At 26.6% G+C, this 25,786-nt stretch overlaps 2 protein-coding genes across 3 annotated transcripts; both read left to right on the top strand.

Annotated features, from left to right (window-relative positions):
• Positions 1-4,413: 4,413 nt before the first annotated feature.
• Positions 4,414-23,046, top strand: LOC145849275 (cytohesin-1-like). 2 transcript variants are annotated; one of them, XM_082954429.1, is made up of 5 exons: positions 5,876-6,698; positions 12,612-12,666; positions 18,346-18,373; positions 20,875-21,004; positions 22,325-23,046. In XM_082954429.1, the coding sequence occupies exons 3-5, from the start codon at positions 18,363-18,365 to the stop codon at positions 22,418-22,420; spliced, it is 237 nt and encodes a 78-aa protein (XP_082810555.1). In that variant the 5' UTR covers positions 5,876-6,698; positions 12,612-12,666; positions 18,346-18,362; the 3' UTR covers positions 22,421-23,046. The 2 variants fall into 2 exon arrangements, with proteins under 2 accessions (XP_082810554.1, XP_082810555.1); XM_082954428.1 differs by lacking the exons at positions 20,875-21,004; positions 22,325-23,046 and having other exon boundaries at positions 4,414-6,698.
• Positions 8,229-12,290, top strand: LOC145828835 (tudor domain-containing protein 7A-like). Its single transcript, XM_082936587.1, has one exon. The coding sequence runs from the start codon at positions 8,229-8,231 to the stop codon at positions 11,697-11,699; it is 3,471 nt and encodes a 1,156-aa protein (XP_082792713.1). The 3' UTR covers positions 11,700-12,290.
• Positions 23,047-25,786: the final 2,740 nt, after the last annotated feature.

Here is a 25,786-nt window from a genome sequence, read left to right as displayed (position 1 = left end):
TTAATTTATTTTTTATATAAAAAAATATTTTTTTTTATACTGAACATATTAAGTCAAACTATCCTAAACTTTTACAGTCAAACAAGCAAAAGTGTCTGAGGCCTTACCAATGCAACTATTTATTTTTGTGTCCAATGATGCGTTTGACGCAACACTTGAGACAAGGTATACAAAGTTTTACATTTTCAATATCTTCGTCATTGACTTTGGTTAATGGTGAAATATCTGTTTCTTGACTTAGAACTAAAGTCTTCTTGAGACTTATAGTAAGGCCAAAATCAAAGCATACCGATGAAAACTGATTCAGTAGTGTCTGCAGGTCTTGGGCAAAGTGAGCCACGATTGCAGCATCATCAGCAAAGAGAAGATCACATATTTTAACAATCTTTAGATTTCACTTTGCTCTTAGACTTGCAAGATTAAAAAGTTGATTGATAACTTGTAAAACCTTTTTTAAGGATTTAAAAAACTCAGGATGACTCAAAACAGTTTAAAGTCAATCAGCACAGTTTTTTTTTGACTCAAAGTATGGCAACCGTGAGACAGAGTTTAAGTTTTTCTTTAACAAACTCAGGATGACTCAAACCAGTTTGGTTGTTTATTAAAAACTATGTATAGTTTAAAGATAAATAAAAACTAAGCTATTTTTTTTCTAGATGTTGAATGAGATTAAGTTTTTTCAGTTTCAGTATTGTTGTTTTTTATAACAGATTTATGTTAACATGTACTTGTATTATTATTTAACCAGTTTTGTTCAAAAAGTTGTTTTTATTGATTTTGAAAAGTTACTTAAATATTTTAAATAAATTTAACAGGGTGGCCACCAAACCTGGAATCCTGGAAAAGTTTGGAATTTGACAACTTTAGCTAAAAAAGCCTGTAAAACCTTGAGTTTGAGAAATTTTGAAATAACCTCAAAAAACTCAGAATTTTAAACAATTTTTACATGTTAAGTAACAAAATTTTGATTTGACACAAAAATCTATCATATAGACAAAATTTTTTTGTCATCATAGTTTTTTTTTGTTTTTTTAAACACATTTAAAAAAGTTTGACAGTATTTATTCAATGTTGTTATACTATTTAACTAAGTTTTTACTTAAAACTTAATTTTAAACTAAAAAGATACCTAAAAACGTGTACTTTCAAAAACCTGAAAGAAATTTCTAAAAACTAGTGGCCACCCTGATTAAATATTTTATTAAAAAATCAGTTTGACTTGATACAGTTTAAGGTCAATCAAAATAGCTTTTTTCTTGACCCGCCACACACTCAAGATAACTCAAGATAGATATTTTAAAGTTTTTAGAAATCTCAGGATGACTCTAGATAACTTGGAGTTATTGAATTTTTTTAAACTTAGGCTGATCCAGGATAAATAACTTTTTTAATGAAAAACTCAGGATAGTTTTAGGTTTTAATAAATCTCAGAATAGATTTAGTTGATTTAGTTTCAATATTTTGTTATTTTATCACCAACTTTGATGAGGAGATAGATTTTTATTAATTTTGAAAATTTAAAATACACTCAAGATATGAAAAAAACTCAGAATGATTCAGGACAGTTTAAAATCTCTCAGTTCAGTTTTTTTAGACTCAAATAGTGGCAACCATGAGGATAGTTTAAACATTTTCAAAAAACTCTGCTTGACTCATACGAGTTTGATTATTTATAAGAACCTAATTTTTTTAATTTTCTTTAAATCTCAAGCTAGTTTTTTTATAGCTCTTAATTGAGATTAAGTTCTCAAGTTTCACTATTTGGATATTTTATAACCAATTTTGTTCAAAATACTGATTTTTATTGATTTTAAAAAGTTTGTTTAATTTTTAATTTTATTTATGCTTTCTTTTATAAGATTTAAAAACTCAGGATGACTCAAGACAGTTTAAGGTCACTCAAGACAGTTTTTGGTCACTCTGGATTATTTTTGACTCAAAGAGTGGTAACCCTGTGTCTAAATATTCTACAAAGTTATAGTTTTTGTGTAAGTGTTTAGAATTACTTTGTTTTTACTTTGGCTTTGTTGAAAAAAAGTTGTGTTAGTATTAATTGAAATTTGTTGTTGTACAATTTTGATTGTCTAGAAGAATAAGTTAAAATACAAGTAGTTTTTTATTAATAACTACAGAGTAAAATTGGCTAAATAGACTTAATTCTTGATATTAAATATATAAACATTTCCTTTTAAATCTGAATTATTATTTTAGGCTGCATTAATTAAGTGCAATTGAAATCTTGAAGGTTTAAATCATTTCTAATTTTACTGACAATTTGTTTTTATTAAGGGCATAGCGTGGGGATGATTATTATTTTTACCAAGAAGAAAGAGTCGCACGTGTTTCTTATAAACGGCTCAATCTAAAAAGCAAAAAAAAAAAACAACTAAAAGTTTTAGTGCAAAAAAGTTTTAGAGCAATGAAAGAAACTTTCTCTGTATAAACTAAATAAAATTTTAATAATTTTTTTTTCTTAAAAAATCAACAAAAAGTTCAACTTTTTTGTTTCTTAATTCTTGATTTTTTTTTAATTAGAAAAGTTTTTCCAACTGATTTTTTTTCTTATTACACTTTCTAAAAGTTTTAAGTCTCTATCTAAAAAAATAAACACAAAGGATAGATTTTAGTGAATATTTAAGTTTCCAAGAAATTAAACTATAAAAAATTCCTGACCAATGGTTTGTATCAGATTTTTTTAAATCATAATGAGGATGTTAATCAAAAATCGTAATTTAAAAGTTAAATTAGTTTTGTAAGAAATTTCATTTTGTTTATTTCTATGTAAAACATAAGTTTAAAACCAAATTGTTATAGCTTAGTTATTTATTAACCATATTCTAAAAAAAGAATATAATAGTATACAAAGACAAGCATTTAATAATTTCATTTGCTGTTTTGTCAAAACATCATTTAGAATAGTTAATATTGCTATTATTATTTCTGAGGATTTAAATGTTAATAATTTTCAAGGGTTTTTCATTTATTATGTTGAATTCAAAATATTTTGAATATCTTTTACAAGCTGATAACTAATATTAAGTAGCACATTAACTTCTGCTTTTTTATGTCAATATTTATTATACTGATGGTCAAGGAAAAGTCTAAACAATTTTTATATACAGATTAACATACTTTTAGATACAATTACACAGTAGGGTGCTAATTTTTACGGCTACTTTTGATTTTCAAGCTGGTATTTTTTTTGTTTTTTGGTAATATCATAAAAACTCTGTACAAAATTTCAGATGATTTAAAGAAACTTTCACCTTGGCACCAACCAATTTTATAAAAACCACCCCAATGCAAAATGTATGGGATTCAAAAATTTTTATCTTGGCGTTTTTAGCTCAAAATTTTTGGATCCCATACATTTTGCTAATTGTCACACAAACAAACTGAACAATTTAAAACAAGTTGAAGAAAGTTTTATGGTAGAATTTCTTGTCTTTAGAAAAAAAAACTGGAAATTCAAAAAAATTATAAAAAGTAATAAACATTACACAAAGGCAAGATATTCCACCATAAAACTTTCTTTAAATTGTTTAAAGTTGTTCACAGTGTGTTTGTGTGATAACTAGCCACATGTAAAAAAATTTGAGCTTAAAACTCCAAGGTTGCTATTTTGGGATCCCATAAATTTTGCATGGGGTGGTTTTTAAAAAATCGTTTGGTGCCAAGGTGAAAATTTCTTCAAATCATCTGAAATTTTATACAGAGTGTTTTTATGACATTGCTGAAGCATTTTTTTTTCAGCTGGAAAATCAAAAGTAGTTGTAATAATAAGCAACCTATACACAGTCGGTAATGAACTGGAAATAGTAAAATCAGGTGTTTTAAATGGGAATGGGTCAGAATTGCACATAGACATAATTGCATGAGGGTGCAAAATTGCACAAGGGGACAAATTTGCACAAGTGACAATTTTGTACAGAGAGTCATTTTTGCAGGAAAGTAAAACAAAGAAAAAAGACAAGTTAATGAAAAACAAAATGAAAAAAAAGTTACTGACCAAGGGTAAAGGTAAGGGGTAACAGTGATAGTAAAAAGAAAGAATTATTGTAAATAAAGAAATAAAAAAATTAAAGTAAATAAATTGAAAAGTAGAAATAAAAAGCTACTAATTGAGGGTAAGGGTTAGGGGTAACAGAGATAGTGAAAAGAAAGAATTATTGTAAATAAAGAAATAAAAAAAAACAAAATTCAACCATGCAAAATTGTTTGCTCGTGCAACGCAACAGTGCAAAAGTGTCTTTGTGCAATTTTGTCGGCTTGTGCAAATTTGACACCTACCCGTTTTAAATATCTAGGTCTTATCATATTGAAATTTTTTTTTAACAATAGAGTTTTGAGCATTGTTACTTGATTTTCTTAAAGTTCTTATATTTTATAATTAACTCTAATCATCTCAGGTATAAATTAATATCTTAAGTACAAAGCAACCATTATTGTCTTGTAAGAATGTCTAATAATGAGTTGAATTTAATTGATATTGGTGAAGAAGAAACAAAATGTATCATGAATGACATTCTACAGCGAAAAACCGCTATTCTTGAAGCTATTGAACAATTAAAAATGGAAATAAAAGAAACAGATGATGATTTAGATGGAATGGAGGAACTAGACAATATTAAATCTACTGAAAAAGAACTTCTTGTAGCAATAAAAAATTTCAACAAGAAACCTAAAAAAGGGTTATCCATGCTTATGGAGGCTAATCTGATTGATAATTCAGCATATAGTGTAGCTAGTTTTTTGTATAACAACTCTGAAAAAGGTTTGAGTAAAACTGCAATTGGTGAGTATTTAGGCGATGCTGATAAATTCCATTTAGAAGTTTTAAAAGAATTTGTTTATATGCACAACTTCAAAAATAAAAGACTTGATGAAGCATTAAGAGTTTTTTTATGGAGTTTTAGATTACCTGGAGAAGCTCAAAAAATTGACCGGATGATGGAAGCGTTTGCTGAATGGTATTGTACTTGTAATCCTGGGTTGTTTTCTAACACTGATACTTGTTATATTTTGTCGTTTTCTGTCATCATGCTTAACACTAGTTTACACAATCCATCAGCTAAAAGCATAAAAGTGACAAAAGAGTCTTATATTAAAATGAATCAGGGTATAGATGATGGAAAGGATGTTTCTAGTGAGTTGCAATCTCAGATCTTTGATAGCATTAAAAAAAATCAATTTAGAGTTCCTGATGATGACATGGATGTATCTCAGTTTTTCAATCCAGATAAAGAAGGTTGGTTGCTCAAACAGGGAGGGGGGAGATACAAAACTTGGAGAAGGCGTTGGTTTGTACTTGAAGACAATTGTTTATATTACTTTGAATACACTTCTGACAAAGAACCAAAAGGAATAATACCGCTTGAAAACCTTCAAGTCAGAGATGTGACAGATACTAAAAAGCATAACTGTTTTGAAATTTTCTTGCCTACAGATGCAGTATCAGACAGCATCAAAAGAGCAAAGCCAGACTCCGAAGGTAAGCTTTTTGAAGCTAACAAACATATGAGCTATCGTTTTTCAGCTCCTACACCCTCAGAAAAAGATCAATGGATTAGTTTTATTAGGAAAAGCATTAGTAATGATCCTTACTATGATATAATTGCTGCCAGAAAAAAAAGCTTAGTTGATCGAGAAAAAAAAGTCTGAATTACTAGAGTACTATCTTATACAAATATAAACAAAAATTGAACCCAAATTAACATTTTATAAATAAAAACAACATTAACTGAAGTAATATTGCACTAAAAGTACCTTATAACATTTAAAAAATGTCTACATATCTTTTATCTTAAATGTACAACAGAAAATAAGTATTGTTTTAGTATTCTAATAGTATCAAATAGCTTTTACATTATAAAACTTAATATTTTTTACATTATTTTTGATATTTAGAGATTCTGTTATAGTTTTCTAAAATAAGTATTGTAGTTTTTATAAATGTATTTAAATATCTTTTACTTTTGTTTAATAAAGAATTTTCAAATAAAAAAAAACACCCGATTATGTTAGATAAATTTCAAAGTGATATATGCATATTTTATTAAAGAATTTTAACAAATGTTTATTTATTGTTGTAAATTTTATAATTTATAAGAAGTTTTGTACAACACAAACTTACAGAGATTTAGGGCCATAGGGGATCTAACATAATTTAGAAAAACTTACTCATTGTTTGAAATAAAGATACTTTTAAAAAATATATAATAATTTTAATTCACTTAGAAATATTGTTTTCTAAAAAGTTTCCCAATCCAAACACATGTAGGAAAAATTTTTTATTGTTGATTTCAGAAATTTAAAAACAAAGAAATACATGTCTCCTACATTTTTGTACCAGTTTACTACAATTTTTTATATAACATTCCTTGCAACATTGAACAACTTGTTTTAACAATTTTTTTTAAATGTTTAGTAGTATTTTTTTTTTGCTTAACTAAAAAAAAATTCTTCTGACTAAGTATATAAATTTTATTAAATATTAACCTGAGCAAGTTTAAAAATAATTGCTAAAAAATTGTTTGTGACAGATTATTAGTGAAAGGTTTTTTTTTACTTTATAGCTTGGTCTACCATAAAAAACTAATTAAACTCTCCAACTTAATTTACTTAAATTCCTCCTCAGGCCTCAATCTATTGGTTCTCAAAAACACAATTAATTTATTACATTTGTTGAAGTTGATCAGGTTGTTTGTTATAAGTATTTTTAATGTAATAAATATATAAATTAATTAGGTTTTAATAAAAGCTTATGTAAATTACTTGCCAGATTAGTTTAGAAATTATAAATCCTTTTCTTAAATTTTAAAGGTAAATATTTACTATTTGCAGTAAAAAAGTATAAATTAACAATTAAAAAGAGTTGTTATTAAAAACTTGTCTGTCAAAAAATAGAATATTCTACTAAGAAATATTTAAGTTTTATAACGACATAAAGCTTATACCTGTTTTTTCAAGCTTATAATTGTATCTAATCAAAAACTTATGGTAGATCTTTAAATATTTTGTTATAGTGGTCTACTAAATCCCATTGCTGGATCCCTTCGGATCTGGCCCTAGCTTGCAGAGAAACGGATTCAAACATATTTTAATTTGAAAAAAAAATTGAAACAAGATACAGGCTGGATTTCAATTTGAAAATAAAGTCATAATTTAATCTGGTGTCATCTGAATTTGGATTGGCGGATCTGGATGTTTAACCTAAATTGATACCAGACTGGAACTAATAGAACCTAATTTTCAAATCATGATGTAGCTCGAACCAGGTTAAATATTTTTTTCAAATAGAGATCTATTTGAATCTGGTTCTCTGCAAGCTATGGCCAGATTTGGCAATTTGATGTGGTAGACCACTATTGTTTTGTTATAGTTTGATAGCTTGTGTGACTAAAATTATTTAACTTATTAAGAATAGTTTCGTAAATTACAAATAGATTCCATAAATCAATACTTGTGTTAAACTATAACAATACTAGGCTATTTGATTACCTTGTTTTAATTATTTTTTATTATAATTGTGTTATTCTATTTGTTAATATTTTGTTTGTATGTTTTATAATCATATACTTTATTTTGATATACACAGTTATTAAAAAAAATATCATTAGTAGATCTGTTACTAATTCGTTTCTTCAAAAACTATTAAGTCAACTGTTTTTTGAGTTCCTAAGACTTTTTTACTTTGATAAATTTTTTTATAGTTCTCACAAAAATTTATAAAAATTACATTTCTTTCATTATCATTATTTTATGAAATACACAATATACTGTTGAATTAGTTTTGTAAACTTACAAGTGCACTAAAAAGTTTTGATTAATTTTTTAGTATCTTATAAGTGGCAATTTTTTAAACTTTTAATATTTTACGCCATTTTCACTTAATGTCGAAATTAGAATTACTACATAGTTTTTGAATGTTTATAAGATAATTCTAAAATTTTAGAATACCATATCTATATTTTTATGTCCCAGTTAATATTAATACAGTTACTGTACTTTTTTATTGTTTTTTTTTTAAATAAATTATTCTTTAGTTTTTTTCTTTTTCAAAGTGTGATTAATGTTTAAAATTTAATTAAGATAAAATTAAGATTTTACTTGTTTGTTCTTCTTGTTCTTATTTAAAAGTTATTCAGATTTTTGAATTTATTATATTATTTGAAATCTTATGCTTGAAATTTAAACTATATTATTTTAGGTTAAATATTTTAGACAGAATGGATAATGACAAAAAGTTAAACGAAACTAAAATATTGTTACGCTCTGTCTTGATGAGCTCACAAGATGGTGTAAAAATACAGCGTGTCCAGTCTGATTTTCATGAATTTGCTGGTTACTACATAGACTATAAATTATTTGGCTTTGATACTCTTCATAAGTTCTTAGGAAGTTTGAAGGAAGTAGTTAGAGTGCATGTTAGGTCTGGCGAAGTTACTTGTCATGCAGTGGCTGATGCTTCTACTGCTAGAATAAAGAATTTAGTTGATGGCCAAAAAAATAACAGAAAGAAAAAGGCACCTAAACGAGTAGTGTTGAGTTTTAAAAAGTCAATGGTAAAACCAATGTATTCAAGACCAAAGCAACGTCCAAACTACAACTATCCCAAGTTTGGTTCTAATGAAAATAGGTATTACAGGCAAAATTCTTTTTCTAACCCACTTACTAAGAGCTACCAGCCTAGAAAAAATGATAGTGTTTACAGTATTCACAAAAGACCACAAGCTTCAAGTCAGATATATGATAGGTATACTAATCCTTTAATAGAAAATCGCCCAAAGATGAGAAGTTTTATGAATGTACATCCAAAAACTCCACCTAAAGTTAAAAATGTTTTTAAGCCAAGTTCCACTACTCAATCGGTGAAAACAAAACCACAAGCTAGTATTACTTTAGAAAATGTTGACCATTACAAGTCTAGATTAAAAAAAGTTCTAGCTGTTGAAGGTGGAGTTCATGCAGAGAATATAAAAGATATATACAAAAAAAGATTTTGTGAAGAATTACCTGAAAAAGTTTATACTGACTTAGTCGCAGGAAAATTAAGTGATGTGGCTACTTGTGAAGTTACTACACTTACTAATAAAACAAAGACTATTTTGTATTTGTCTAAGTCAGATAGCTTGAATTCTCCAGAGACTTTTGACTTTGATAATATAAAAATAACTAAACATAAGGCTTTAGAAGTAGGTAAGATTTATAGTGTAATAGTAAGCTGTTTTTTCGATTGTGATGAGTTGTATGTTCAATTGGAAAACGAAAAAGATAGCTTTGACGAAATGACAGACATAATTTCCAATTCAAAATTAGACATAAACAATAAGACAATAACAACAGGAACTTATGTTATCACTAATTTAAATCAACGTGCAAAAGTTTTAGCTGTTAGAGGAGAAATAGCTCTAATTTACAATGTTGATGAAGGTACAAGTGATCAAGTAGAAATAAAAGATTTAGTTTTTATGCATCCTAAATATTCAAGCAATTCGGAATTTTCAATTTGTTGTCTGTTACATAGACCAGAAGGTAGATGGAATCCTATTACTTCAAATTCTTGTGAAAATATGTTGTCAAATCAAAAGTTAACAATGAAAGTAATATCAGCAACTTGTGCTACATCTTCAAAAGACAATGAAGTTGAGCACTCTGTTGTTTTTAAAAATGATGAAGGTATTAATTTGAATTCTAAGTTGTTGAATTTAGAACATGAACTACTTGAAAGTAATTGTAAAAGTTTAATGAACCCTGAAAGCTGGCAGCCTAAGTCGACAGTTGATCTTATTTTAAACGAAATTTATCATTTATTTATTCTCTCAGCTCCTTGCACAACAGAAATTGAAGCTTGTCTTATAGGAGAGGGCTATACTGATGAGTTAGTTAAGCTAGAGACCAGAATGAAAGATTTTTATTTAAAGGGTAAAGGAGTTAGCCTAGTTCCTAATAAATACCCAATAAACTGTGTTTATGCTGTAATTTCATCTGATAGTTGTGCGCGTGCAAGACTTATTTCAGTATTGAACAATGAAGGTGGTGATAATCAGAACAAACAGGCAAAAGTTTATTTAGTAGATAACGGCGAGTTTGAAATTGTTGACTTAGTGTCTTTGCGTGTTTTGACAGAAGATTTTGTTTCTCTTCCAATGCAAGCAGTACTTGTAGGTCTTGCAAGTTTGGATGCTGATACACTGTGTAGTAATTGCAATGTTTTGGAGTTTCTTAAAAATGAAGTGCTTCACAAAACTTTTGCTGCAAAAATTGTTGGTAGTATAAAATCTCAATCAGTTACTGAAAATAGAAGTTTAAACATGGTAGAATTAATTAAAGTAAGTGACGATAATGATGAAGTTATCAATCAAACATGTATTGATTTAATTTTAAATCATAACTTAACTCCAACTATTCCTAAAAACCAAAACTTTGAAAACTTTGAAATTTCAAACATTGATGCTGAACATGATCAATTTTATGTGCAAGTATATGGCGAGGGATTGAGAACCCTAAAAGCAATGTTAAACAAGCAAAAAACTGTTTTCAATATGATTAATCCGAAAGATGAGCTAGCACATAATTTGTATGTAGGTAAAATTTGTCTTGCTATTTTTAGCAATGAGCTGCATAGAGTTGAAGTAGTTGAAATCAATAAAGACGATAAATGTCGTGATGTAACAGTTTTTTTAATTGACATAGGTAGTGAAAAGAAAGTTGCTCGCTGTAACTTGTACAAACTTGAGTCTGAAAGTTTATTTTGCATACCAAGACAAGCAATCTGCTGCAAAATAGCTGATGATTCAATTGATACAAAGATGTTTTCTACAAGTCTAAAAGAGGCCAAAAAGTATCTAAGTAAAGTTTGTAAGAATCAATTGACTGTAAGTTTCAAAGATGATTTTTCTGTTTTTCATGTTTGTAAGACTGTTATATATTTTGATAACAAAGCTGTTCAAATTGTACCATCTCAATGTGAATCAAAGTGTCCAATAATTCGATTAGCTGAAAATAAGAAAAATTCAAAACAATTTATTGAAAATAGCTTGAGTAAAGAAATGGCCAAGTCTTGTACAGTTAATCCATTAGATTTTGAAAGAAGAAATAAATTGATCAGAGTGAAAGTTCTTGAAGTAGAGTCCCCTGATAAACTTCAGATTATATCAACTGAAAAATTAAAACTCCGAGACGAATTACGTTGTAGTATGAATAAGTTTTATCAAAGTTCAATTACTACTCTTAATTATGTGGAAAATGTTATCAAAGGAAAGATGTATGCTTTGCTTATTATTGAAAAGAGTATGCCAAACTGGTACAGGGTAAGAGTTGAAAGTCAAATGGATAATTTTATAAGCTGTTATATTGTAGATTATGGGACGTTCACTGTTGTGAAAGACAAGTCAAGATTTCGCCTGCTTGACCCAAACTTCTCCTTTTATAAGGATATGGTGTGTTTTGCTAAGCTTGGTGGAATTAAACCTAAAAACCTCCCAACAATGTGGCCATCTCAAGTAAAGGAGAGATTTTCTGCAATAGTGTCTTTTAAGTATTTCTTTTGTGAAATCCTGGATGTTGTAAAAGATTCTTATATACCTCAGCGTACATGGATGGCAGTTGCTTTGTGTGATACTACTGGTAAAAAAGACATTTGGATTAATGACTTACTTGTAGACACATGGAAATGCGCAGAATATGTTGGAAATTAAGTTGTTAATTTTACTAGAACATTTTTTCAGAGTCTGAAACTCATTAGTTGTTCTTTATTAGATTTAATAAAACAATTAGTTTAAAAATTTGACAAGTTTTTTATTTAAAATATAAGACTTTTTTGTTCTGACCAGCTTACAGTGTTTTGAACTTTATGCAGAAACTTCTTTGCTAAGGTACTATAAGCTACAGTCTTCAGCTTTCCATAAAGTTTTAAAATACATGTTACGAATATATTTATTCTATATCAAAAATTGTTTCAGACAAATACAAAGTATGAGTTAGTGACTAAAACAAATAATTTTCAAAAAGAGTTGTTAAACTAAAATTTAAAAGTAAAATATGCTTGTTTTAACTCAGAAGCAAAATTAATAGAATTAAGTGAAATTGTAAACTTGTATCTAAAAAAGTTAAAGAAATGTATTTTTTCTAATGTTTATAAAGTGGATAATAAAAGTTCTTTAAGGTATAAAATTATTATTTCAAATTATGCTGTATATTTCTTGAAAAATCGCATTAAATACTTAGATAAATTTCAGTTCATTTTTTTGTAGATAAGTTTATTGTACAGTATTTAACAAAAAATCTACATTTAAAGTTAGTAAATGTTTTCATTACTTTTTTTTTGCGAATTTAAGCTTTTTGTTAAATTCAGAAGTTTATTTCATGTATTTTTTTGTTTTATAGGAACACAAAGTGTTGTTTGCTGTTCAAGAATTGAAATGGTTGTAATATAGGTTCAAATATCAATATAGTAAAGTACAAGCCATGTTTAGAAATAAGTTTAATATAAAACATTACTAATATTTATTCTATAGTTTTTTTTTAATATGTTAACGATTGACAAATAAATTTCTATAATGTTCTGCTTCTCATATTTTCTATTGTAACTAAAATTTATTTTCTTTCAGCTGTAACAAGTTTTCAAAAGCTGTCTTCCTAATTGAAAATTTTTCTACAGATCAGGTAATTTTTAAATCTTATTTTATAGTAAATTTTTTAGCAACCAAAATACTGTTGGATGTTACCATACAATTCCGGTTAATTTAAACTTGTTGAGTTATTGTGAAAAACTCATACCGGCTAATATGAGTTTTTGAAATGAATAGCATAACGAGAAGGGGTCCATCTAGTTTTTTATAAATTGATCTTTTTTCTAGATGTTTATATTAGCTATTAACATTTCTACAGAGTTGCCACTTTACCTGGAAACCTGGAAAAATTTGGAATTTGACAATTTAGGCTAAAATAACCTGGAAAAACCTGGAATTTGAGAAACTTTGAAAAAAACCTTGAAAAACCTGGAATTTTGATCGAAAAACCTGGAATTTTTAATAATTTTAACATTTTCAGTTGTTAAATTTTGATTTGACACAAAAAATCTATCATATAATTAAGATTTTTTGTCATCATCAAAAAATTTTTTATTATAAAACACATTTAAAGTAACTTTACAGTATCTTTTCAATATTTTTATACTATTTAACACAGTTTCTTAAATAAAAATTAACTTAAAACTAAAAATAGACCCAAAAATGTGTATTTTTAAAAACCTGGAAGAAATTTGGAAAACCTGGAAAAAAATTTGAAAAAACGAGTGGCAACCCTGTTTCTAGCATATTAGCTATTATTCTAGGTGTTTATATTAGCTTAACAAATTTCGAAGTAGATTTTGAGATCAAGGGGTCAAGCATGGTAAGTTCAATAGGTTTTATATAAAAGACGCAAATCAAACAGATAAAAAACAAATATATTTTACTTTGTTTTTAACCAATTTTCTTTATATTTTATCGTTAATCTGTTTTTTAATAATTCAAAAATAAGAAACTTCAAAAACATGAAAAAAAAAACTTGTTACAAAAAACTAATCTTTTTATGTTTTTTGTATAATATTTATTTATTAATCCTTTGAAAATTATATCTTTTAATTTGTTTTAATCTATCACAAATTTTCCTAAAACTTTGAAGTCTTGAGTTTAAAAAATAAAATTATTTTGAAGTTTTCCAAAAAGTTGACTACAAAAAAGTTGCATTTGTATAAGAATATGTTATTTAGAAATGGCTATATCTCAAAAGCTAATTAAAATTTATTTTTATGAATTTTTATATGCTGGTTTTTGTAAATAAGAATCTTTAATGTCGATAAATTAAATGTTAATCAAAATAGTTAGGTATCAAATTTAGAGTTATGTTTTACATTTGAAAAACAATACCATCAAATAAAATTCGTTGATGTTTGCTTGACTTATGAAGACATATGATTTAAATGTGTTTTTGTTTCATTAAGAAGAATCTAAAAAAAACAAAAATAAAATACAGTAACCTCTCGCTTATTTACGCACATTGTGTCCACAGAAAAAATGCGTAAAGATACGAGAGATCGTAAAGATACGAGAGGTATCAAATAAACTTACTATAGTAAGCTGTTTTATAATATTGCTTCTAGTTAAAAGCAGACTGGGGACTTTCCTTCATTTAACAATTTGTTTTATTTTATATATAAATGTGAAAACAAAAGATAAAACTATACATATATTAAATAAAAGAATTTAAATTTATATAAAATAATAACACTCGTAGACAATTTTTAATTTTAAGTAGATTTTATCTTTGTTTATATGTAACTTATTTGATACTTAACATTTACATTCTAATCAACTAAGCAAATTCAATTTATAATTAAGCTATTTTTTACAATTAAGAATTGGTGTGGTGTCTATATTAAAGTTTGTTTCTATAGCGTTTTACAAAAATATGCATTTGGTGCTGTAATGGATTTCTTCTTTTGAACAAAAACATATAAGAAAATGTTTAACAAAAATTGTTTATGCTACTACAACATTTTTTAATTTGACCTTTGCCCACAAAGGATAAACTTATCTTGCATTGTATTAGAGATATATTAATGATATGTAATAGATATACTAATTTGTACAATATCAATATAAATTAAAAATTTAATTTTTTAGAATCTAAAATGCGTAACTAAACGAGAGTGCGTAACGTCACGAGTGCGTAAATATGTGAGAGGTTACTGTACTTCTGCCCAAAAAAAACCTAATTTCAACCCCAAAAATCACATATTTTTTGATTTTTCGACTAAGACAGTAATTAAATCACTTATACATGTTCTAGACTTATAACTTTTATGTTAACTGAAAACCTATAATTATAGGCATAAACTTAAGACATTTCAACTGCTTTTGATGTATTATGCCGTCATTATTATACAAAATATGCAAATTTTGTTTGTAAAATTGTACTTTTTTTTTTCTAATATAAAAAGCAAATTCTTCTGCTGTTTTTACTTTTATTATTTTTTGATTTGGAATGTAACATTTGTTGAGTCAGCCAGCCAGAAAGATGTTATTGATGTAATGTCATTTCAATTGCAAGTTGATGTATATATATATATATATATATAATACATTTTAAATCACTTTCCGTTATTAGAAATTATGATTATTGAGAGCACCTGTCTAAAAGTAAAATATCTAGACTGGATATATCATAGAAACTGCATGTAAATTTATTAAAAGTAGTGTAATTTTCTTGTTAAAATATAAATAGTTGTTATTAAATTAAACTATATTTATTTGTCTGTATTTTTATTTAGCCTTAAGTATGTTATTGTTAAAACATAACTATTAGTTTAAGTTTATAAAGTGTTATACATTTAAATTAATTAAAACTAAATTTATTAGTTTGTTTAAATGTTTTAAGTCCCTTATTTAAAAGCTTTGTATCAAATAATTTAAACTTTTAAACTCATAGCAGTATATTATTATTGTATTTACTTATATAATTGCTATTTACAAGACTGAGCACTTAGCAAGGTGTGAACTTTTATATAATTTATAAAAGCTTATACCTTGCTAAGAGCTATATTATACGGGAATGGGTCTAAATTACACGATCAAATAAAATTGCACGAAGACGATTTTGCATTAAGGGTCAATATTGCACGAGTTACATTTTTGCACAAGAGTAAAAAGTACAGAAAAAAAGCGAATAGAAAAAAAAAACTTGAAAATAATTGAATAAAAAAAAATACTGACCGAGGGTAAGGGTTAGGGGTAACAGTGATAGTAAAAAAAAGAGGAAAAAAGGTTATTAAAAAAAATAATAATAACTTACCAACCGAGGGTAAGGGTTAGGGGTAACAGTGATAGTAAAAAAAAACTAAATTAAAAAATAAAATAATTACAAAAATAAAAATTAAAAGAATTTAACTCGTGCAATTAAAATTGTCAAATTTGCACAAGGGGACGAAATTGCACAAGTGTACAAATTGCACAAAGACACTTTTGCACGAGGGGATAAAATTGCACGAAAAAACTTTTGTACAAGTAGACTTTTTTGCATGGGTTAAATATTTTTTTTAAATTTTTTTATTTACTTTAATTTTTTTTTAAATTTAATTTAATATTTTTATTTTTACTATCACTCTTACCCTCGGTCGGTAACTTTTTATTTTATTTTTAATATTTTTTGGTCTATCACTGTTACCCCTAACCCTTACCCTCGGTTGGTAGCTTTTTATTTGTTGTTTATACTTTTTTTATATATATTTTATTAATATTAATTTTTACTAGTTATTTTTAATATATACTATCACCGTCACCCTAACCATCACCCTCGGTCAGTAACTTTTTTTCCTTTAGTCTTTTAATTAGTTTTTAATTATATTTTTCTTTTTATTTTATTACTCTTGTGCAAAATTGACCCTTGGTGTAAAATTATTGTCGTGCAGTTTTGTTCCCCCTTTAATTTTTTGCACTCGTGCAAATTTGTCTTTGTGCAAAAGTATCTTCGCTCAATTTTGTGCACTCTGCAATTTTGACCCGCTCCCATGTTAAACACATAGTAAAATTCCATTTTACTAGGTATTGAGTTGATACTAACAATTATTTAACTGATTGTTAACTAATAAAAAAATATTAACCTTAAAAGTAAAAAAATATTCATAGTAGAAAAATATTATAAGAAATCTGAGTTGATAGTAAATGTGATTCACTCTTTTGTTAAAATAGTATCATATTGTTTCTTGGGACACTTTTTTTTTGATTTCTCTCAGAATTGCCCAAAAGTACTTTCTAAAGTTATCAATTACTACTACTAACAAGTTTTGATTTACTTTGGTTTTTTATATAACATATCCTTGACCAAATACTTTGGTCCAATGTAAATTGAATTATTTGCTTCAAAAAGTAGCAAGGTGCTTTTTAACTTTGCTAATTTACAGAGTGACCAGAATCCTTAAACATTGTAGAAAACATGGAATATTATAAAAATTATTGATTAAAAAATGATTGATTTATATTTTTTAGTAAAAGTTTTAAAATGTATTACAAATTAAAATAAAAACCATTGAGTATCCAAAATTTTTGAATAATTTATATAGAAAGTTCATTTTCGAGAAAGGTTTTGATATGAAAATCATTTTTGTAAATATAACAGTTATGTATGATATTTTTTAGAATTATAATACAGTGCTTATTCACTTATCCGGACATGTTGGGCAAGATTTTTCTGTAAACTTTTCCGGATAAGTACAAAAATAATATTTCTCATTAAACAATATAATGTTGTATATTATGCAATGCGTAATAAATAATAAAAACTCAGCTTCTCTTTTTCTGCTTTAATTTTTTTTTAACTTTTCTTCAATTTTTAAAATGTCGTACAAAGTCGACCTGCCTATGCTAAACTCCTCCATTGTAAAAGTCTTTGGCACATTTTGTTTTACCATGTTACAAACTGATAGTTTATTTTAAATGTTTAGTGCAACTTGTTATTTTTTATGTCTTGTCCATTTCTAAAACCTTGTATGTTGAGTGTGTCAAACTTATATAACTTATAAAAATAAACACAACTGTCATGTACCTCATCTTAAAAAAAAATACTTGAGTTAAAAATCAAACGTAAAAGAACTGTTATACATTCATTTTCTAAAAAGACTTGAATTTTAATCAACTAAAAAAAAATTTAAAAGTTTAAATAAAAAACTTTAAATGATGTGTTTAATTTTATTGATTAAAATAGTTTTAAAAACTGACTTACTTTGCATACAAAGGTTTTTAAAAGGTAAACTAGTTTTGAAAAACGTTTGAATGTAAGCTTAAATAGTGTTATTACGTCATAATATTATGAACTAATTTGCAGAATCTATAAAATCACTCAAAATTTTCTTACAGCATAGTAGCTTAAATGTTTGTTTCAAACAAAAATGTATGTTTTTAATATTAAGTTATATTTGAGTTTTCTTCTCGACTGAAACTGTCCGGATAAGTAAGCGTCCGGATAAGTAAATAAGCACTGCATATTAAATTAATTAATTTGTAAAGTTATAAAGTATGGGTGTGTATCTTTTCTACTTACTGGGTAAAATTTATTAGAATGTTTGTTTAGGTTGTCCTGTTCTTGTTGTAAAGTCTTTATTAGCTACATTTTTGTTTACCGCATGTAACCTAATGTACATGCTTATATAGTTTTTTTTAACCTCAGTTTTTAAATGTTATTACTATGTTTAGATTTATATAATTTATCTGTTTTAGCAATTTGTAACCATATTTATAATACTGTAAATTGTAAAAACTGTCAAAGTTTATTATAAATGTTTATTATAAATATAAATTTAAACAGAAAGTGTCAAAGAAAGAATGCTTGTCAAGTAAGTTATTTTTTGTAATAATATTGAATTACTAAGTTATTGACTTTTTAAATACTGTTTCATAATGGGCTGAAACGGGGGCTAAGCAGCAGTTGACGACAAGAAAGGAATTTTTTTGATTAGAAAATGATGCAAGTTGTTATTACTAAAGTTTAATTATTAAAATATGACTTGCTGCAACTACTCCAAAACACCTGACATACTTATTTATTACTAATCTTTTTATTTTTTTGTCAAATTTAGTATAGTGTCTATCAAAAATTAAGATATAATTATCAATAACCAAAAATTTAAATTTTTAGTTTTAATAAAAATTTCAATATCTCCACTGTTTAGAAAATAAAACGTAAAAAGTTCTTAAATGTTGGTCAAAACACTTTAAAAAAAAGATTCTAAACTGAAAATTTTTGAATTTTTTTAAAGGATATCTAGAATACGTCCTGAGAAAATTAGAAAAGTAGAGGTCTCTCTTTAAATTTTACTAAACACAATGAATTTTCCCAAAAAAAAAAAGCAAATTTAAAAACATAAAAATAGTTTAAACATTTTGAAGTTTAAAAAACTTTGTTTGTTTTTTAATGGAGACTATACTGTATCAGATAAGAAAGGTAAGAAGAATAGATATATAACTGTTTTAGGCGTTTTTTCCGGAGGTTGTTGCAAGCTTTAATTTTGATGATAAATTAAAAATTGCTTCTGATTCGTTTTGAACAAAAACTAACATGATTTGATCGTATTTAATTTTAAGTAATTTCTAAAATACTGAAAGCAGAAAATACACATAACCAAATTTGAAAATACGAAAATCAGTTGTATAAAATTATTTATAACTCTAACTTTAAATTTTTAATCACCAAAAAAGTCTACCGCTTGCTAGATTTATTAGCTTTTTACTGTGTTATAATTTGCCCTTATGGTATTTCAATTTACACATTTAAAGATAATTCGTTTAAAAAACTCTACCTAATTTCCAAATGAATCTTTTAACGGGTATATCTTCTACAGTTAGTTGAAAAAATCAATAGTTAGTATTTAGATAAATGCCCTACATTCAAGGTCTCAATATTTTGTTTAATTTTTCCCCTTTTTTAAACATAAATGAACTTTAAGTTTGTTATCATATAAAGTGATTTTGATAGTTAGCGTTTTAATCAATTTTTTGTTACGTTTAGAACATAAACTTTTTTAATTATCATAATTGTATGTTTTTGGTTTTGTTTATATAAGTACTATGTCTACTTTACTGCAGCCATACATTCAGTTGAAGTTTTAAAATGAAAATTTGGTTTGATACTCTTAATCTAATTTAAACGTTTAGAACACTCTGGCTTACTCAATTTGGTTTTAATTTTTCAGCAAAAAACGACTTAAGTTAAGCAAGGAAACTATATGTATACATCACATAATAATTTTGAAAATTTTATAATTTTTTAAAACATTAATCTACTGTAGGAAGTTGTTATATTTCGAAATCTCATTAGTTTAAATGAAGGGTTGCCACGGGTCAGTTTTTTCAGGGTAAAAAGTCAGTGTTTTTGGTCAAAATAACAAAACGATTAACTTTCTATAATAGCTCAAGACCTCAAGTTTTAATATATTTAAGAAAGGGTATTGTTAGAATTAAGTTAAAATTAGATACATTTAAATACAAATCATTTTTTAATAAATTAAATATTAGTGAAAAATAAGCAAATTTTTTTGAAAGTTGCTAAGATGTTTTAGATGACAATTGGACTTTATTAAGTAATACTTTTTTATTGTTTACTTTGTATTTTCTATCTAAGAGTTAATTTTTTTCGAAATATATTGTTTTTTTCTTAAACTTAAAATACTTCAACAATTTAAGACATAAATCTCAGATAAGTTTTAATTTTAAAACTATTTTTAAACTCCTTCAAACCTTAATACAGGGGTTTGCCAGCCTTGTAGAAATCGCCTGCCTATTTTTATAAAAACACTAGCAGGCCACACTGTATATAAAGATCTCTTCGGTAAGCCGAAAATATTTAAAAATAATTGTAGTAATTGATATAAAAATACTATTTTGAACCAAAAATTTATATAAATATTAAAGCACTAGTAACTGATAGTTATTAAAAGTAGAACTTTATTTTAATTTTTCACCACAAAAAACTTGGCTTTTTATCGTTTTTGAAAATTTAGCTGACTGCTGCATTAATATATCATATTTCTGTTTATAATTTGATGCACTAGATTAAAAATAGAAGTTTTTTACTGTTTTGCCTGTAGTAATTCTAAAAATATTTAATTAGTTCTGACGTAATTGTCTAACGCAATTATGAAATATATATATATATCAATATTTAATAATGTACTATCTATAAGTTTAAGCTAGATTGGGGTTTTTCAATTAAAAAGCATCTACTGATTTCAGTTTATTAAAAAAATTGAAATTTTATATGTAAAAATTTTGCATTGCTGCTTGATACACCATTTTTTTCTGTTTTTTGTCAATGTCTTAATAACCAATCACATAACAGTATTGGAATCGAAGCTGACCCTCGTCTGTGCGGCCGCCTCATCGACGTGATAGATGCAGAGTGGATCAACAGCGAGCTTCCACTCGAAGACATTCTTGTGCCTCTCGATGAATTGCCAGACTCCGAACAAGTAAATATTTTGTGTATTAATTTTTTAAGTATGTAATTTATTAAGAAGAAATATTTTTTTATTTAATGTTAATTTAAAGATTGTTTTCATATATTCTTTCAGCATATTTCAACATATTTAAAAGTTAAGTGCAGTTTTAATAAGTAAATAAAAATTTAAATTGTTTTTAGGTGAGTTTATCATTCTATAGGCTGTTCCACGTGTACTACACAATGATCACAGAAAATAAGCTAATATAAAACAATGAAAAATTACTATATATAAAGTTGAGGCAATTTCACAATAATGTAGTAATTTTAATCCGTATACTGAGTTGCATAAGAATGAGTTTGAAAAAATCAATATTCATAATTTTAAACAATAAATTATGATACAAGTTTATGGTAATGAAAATACAAAAAAAAAAGTGATATGAATTAAAGTACAACAACTAAGTACAACAGGTTTTTAGACTAAATGAAAACACAATATTTTTAAATAACTCTACTATTAGCAAAATAAAGTAAAACTAGAGAACTCAGGATTTAAAGTAGCATCTTGCGAAGTGTTTGCATACTTAGCTTTTTTAATTTAGTCTAAATAAAATCATTTTATTGTTTATTATAATACAAGTAGTATTTTAAGTGAAGTTTGATATTTTTTATTAATGTTCTTTGTATTTAGTACCGTTACAAGATTGAATTTGAGCTTTAAAAAGTTATTTAACTACATAACTGCAAACAAACAAGACATTTTGTGTAAAGTTAAAAAAGTTGACTAGAAACTTCAGGGTTGCCAAAAAACCTGAAGTTTTAAATAATTTTAACATAAATAATAAAATTTAACATATATGTTAAGTAGTAAAATTTCTATTTGACTCAAAAAATCTATCATATAGATAAAAAAGTATTTCATCATCAAAAAATTTTTTATTAAAAAAACTTTTAAAGTAGCTTTAGAGTATCATTTCAATACTTTTATAGCTATTAACACAGTTCTTACCTTAAACTAAACTAAAAATAGACCCAAAAATGTGTACAAACCTGGAGAAAATTTACCAACAGCATTTGGCAACCATGAATAAAAAAAAGATAAATTAATAATTTTTCACATTTTATACTAATACTTGGAAGTTGTGAATTTGTTTATTATTATCTATTTGTGTTCATATCCAATTGTATATATTTTTTATCTAAGTCTGATGTTCCTTAAAAAATATGGCGAATGAGAGTATAAGTAGTGTTTAAATTTGTTAGCGCGGAATAATATATTTTCAAAACTGTATTTTAAAGAAGATATCGTTTACGGAGTAATTAGATATTGATTAGTTTTTTTATAAAGGAAAGCAGACCAAAAGAAACTGTAAAAGACATGGAGAAAAAGTGGAATGACACATGTATGCAGAATTTGCTTGACAGAATCGAGCATCGAGAATAGTCTTAATGAAAAACCTTGATGAAAAAATTAGATTTTTATTGCTGAAAATTAAATGCATTTAAGTTAACATAAATTGCTTTGTTTATTTGCATGCCACATACAAGTAATTGTTCAAGTCACTAGCTTCAGCGAAAAGACAAGTAGTTTAAATCGGTTATCCATTACATTTTATTCTTAAAAATTCTAGATTTAAAACTAATTGGTAATTTTTAGCTTTAAAACAGCAACTTATCCAAAAAAGAGCTTTTTGTAACAAGTATTTTGCTCTACTGTGCTTTTAATTAATTTACAGTAGTAGTGATAATAATTTATCAAGATTAAGTGGCCTGCAAATACTTTTTTTAACAATGCAGACTCATAAAAAAATATTTTTGGTATATCTGTCCCGCCAAATAAAAAAGTTACCCACCCCTATATTAGAGCTTTTCAAATCATGAATACTTAAAACTTGTTCGATTAATTAAGTTAATTGTTTTTGAATGGAAAGTGGTAACAAATAATAGTTAAATTAGCTTAACTAAATGTTTTATTTTTTCTCGATTTTTTTTCGTTATTTTAAAATGAAGTAAAAGTTTATTGGTATTTCATTTATTTTCGAGACTTTGTTTTATAAATACAATATTATTGCTATAAGTAATTTTTATACTACATATTTTTTCCACTGTATTAAGTGTAAAGTTCAAACACTTGTTTAAACAATCTGAGTTAGGCTTAATATAAGATTCTTATTAACTTAGCCGTTGAATTTCAACAAATAAAAACTAAAAGGTAATTAACAACTTTCAACTAGACTTAACCCCTAACATGTCGATATACTGACCTAATTAGATAAGTAAAAATTTAGTAAGCTAACAACATCATTACTAATTTATTTTATTCTAAAGCCTTATTAAAACAGTTTTTTAGTGATCTTACCGAATGCAAGATCCGGAACCGGCCATCTTTTGCTTGGAACCGGATCAGGCCAAATCCTAATTAATAAATAGATCAGGATCCTTCCGGATCTAAAATTTTTTAAAAGACCCAGATTCTAAATTTAAAAGAATATTCGGTAGGGTCCAGATCCAATTAGTTTCGAAAGACTTTGTTTTCCGCGATTAGCTTCTTTCAGTTTTATATACTTAGTTATTGTGGTTTTAATATTTTATTTATATAAATTATCTAAGCGAAACAGAATAATTAAACTTTTAGTTAATCATTTGTTGTTAAAATGTAGGTACATACAGTAGTTTATCAAACTGTTATTAAGTTTTCATCTTAATTACGACCATTATTTAATCTACTGAAATAATTTTGAAGTAGAAAATATTTTTTTGGTTCTATTATAGTAAGTATAGGGAGATATGATTTGGTTCTTTTAAATAAGTAATTAGAAACCGGGTTTTACACACGGTCGGGATAGTTATGTAAATTTATGAATTTTTAAGATTTCAGAAATTTTATATTCTACATTTCATCTTAAATAGTATTTACTTGAATTAAATTTTTTATAACCATACTTTTTGATAAAAACTTGAATTTTAATAATTTTGAAAAGTTAGAAAACATTTTTAAGTATTTGGTAAAACTCCAGACGACTCTGTACAGTTTCATTGACAAAAAGAGTGGCAACCATGTAGAATGTAAGACTAATATTATTTTTAATATTATTAACTATCTAACAGTTCTAAGTTTATTTCTCCATAATTAAAAATGTCATTTGCATGGAAGTTTGACAGCGTAAGTGAGGAAGACCTTTGTTATGCAATTTTAAGTCTTTGAAATTAAACTCATTAAAAGAGGTAATGCTATTTCGTATAGCACTTCTTTACTAAAGCATATGAATTCGAAACATCAAAGAGGAATTTCAGAAGCTAGAAAATCATCATCCATAAAAGCAGTCAGCGATAATTCGTCCCTAACTCCAAACAAAGGAATCTAACAGCAATGATACAATCTAGTATTGAGAGTTATTGCCCTATTAAACAGTGAAAAATAAACGATCAAAATTCATAAAAGTATTATGAACATGATTGCTATGGGCAACCAACTATCTTCAATTACTAGCGATCAATGTTCCATAGACCTGTTGGCTGTTTTAAAGCCAAGTTAATTGACTCCGAGCACTAACTACTTCACTGATACAACGCTTCCTCAGACTTAAGAAAGTTTAGAAGATAAAAAAACAAACTGAGTTATCAGAAGCATCGTTTTTGTCATTTACAGGTGACATATGGGCAAATACGAATACAAAGACGTCATATCTTTTTTTAACAGCGCATTGGCTAAATGAAAGCTTTGAGTAAAAGCACCGATATTTGCACTATAAGCAAATAGAAGGTTCTCGCACTGGCTTTAATATCTGTGAAAACATAAAGGAGCTGCTTGAAAATTGAAGTATTAATATGAATCGCATTCACGTTTTTCTGCGCGACAATTCACTAAACATGAAGGTTGGTATGTTGTTGTTAGAATCTTCTTCAGCACCCTATTTAATTCACACGCTTTAACTGATAATTAAAGATTCACTGTTTTCAGAAAGTAACATAAGTGTGCTAACAGCCGAGGCCCGCCAAACTTATTGGCCACTTTAACCATTCTTCTACAGCGTGCAAGAAACTAAAAAAATCCAGATCACTTTAGGTTCATCAGTGTTAATGCAAAAAGCCTTGCTACTTGTGCAAGATGTTGGAACAAGGTGGAACTCAACCTGTCTTGTGCTGAAAAGACTAGATAAATTAAAAACAAGTGTCTAGAACTACGTGGCTAACAACAAGTTCAAACCCGAAAATATTTTTACAGCTGATGAATTGAAACTTGTTAGCCTCCTTGATGAAACCTTTTTATATCGTAACGCAGAAGTGTAGTAAAAATAACTCATTGCTGTCAAGTGTAATCCTGCATGCAGCAATACTAAATATTTTTGTAATCGTAAAGCTAATAGTCCATCAGGTCTAGATCAAAATAGTTCTACAACCTTGGCAAAAAATATAGAGCCTTTCGAAAGAAGGTTTTATACTACTAATAACAGCACACGAATAGACTTTCATGAAAACGACTTGTTTTTACTCACAACAGCTGTTGATCCACGGTATCGACTTGACATTTTCCCTGCTAATCTAAAACAGAAAGTTTTAAGGCTACTGAAATCACAAGTAAAAAATCATAGTTGTCGTGAGACTGGTCAAAGTGGTAAAGTTCCTCTAGTACCACCTAATAAACCTAAAGCTCAAATACCTACAAATGATATTCCCAAAAAATTTTTGGCGTTCTATTCTACATTTAAATCGGAAAGAAGTGCAAACACTCACGAAAGTGAACAACAAGATTCAGTTGATCAGAAATTGAGGCTTTTTTGGCTGAAGAAAATTAATCTGCTGAAGAAGT

The sequence above is a fragment of the Thalia democratica genome, chromosome 1 (genome assembly GCF_965202585.1).
Source record: "Thalia democratica chromosome 1, ktThaDemo2.hap1.1, whole genome shotgun sequence".
Taxonomy (NCBI): Eukaryota; Metazoa; Chordata; class Thaliacea; order Salpida; family Salpidae; genus Thalia; species Thalia democratica.
This window is presented reverse-complemented; position numbering and strand designations above follow the sequence as displayed.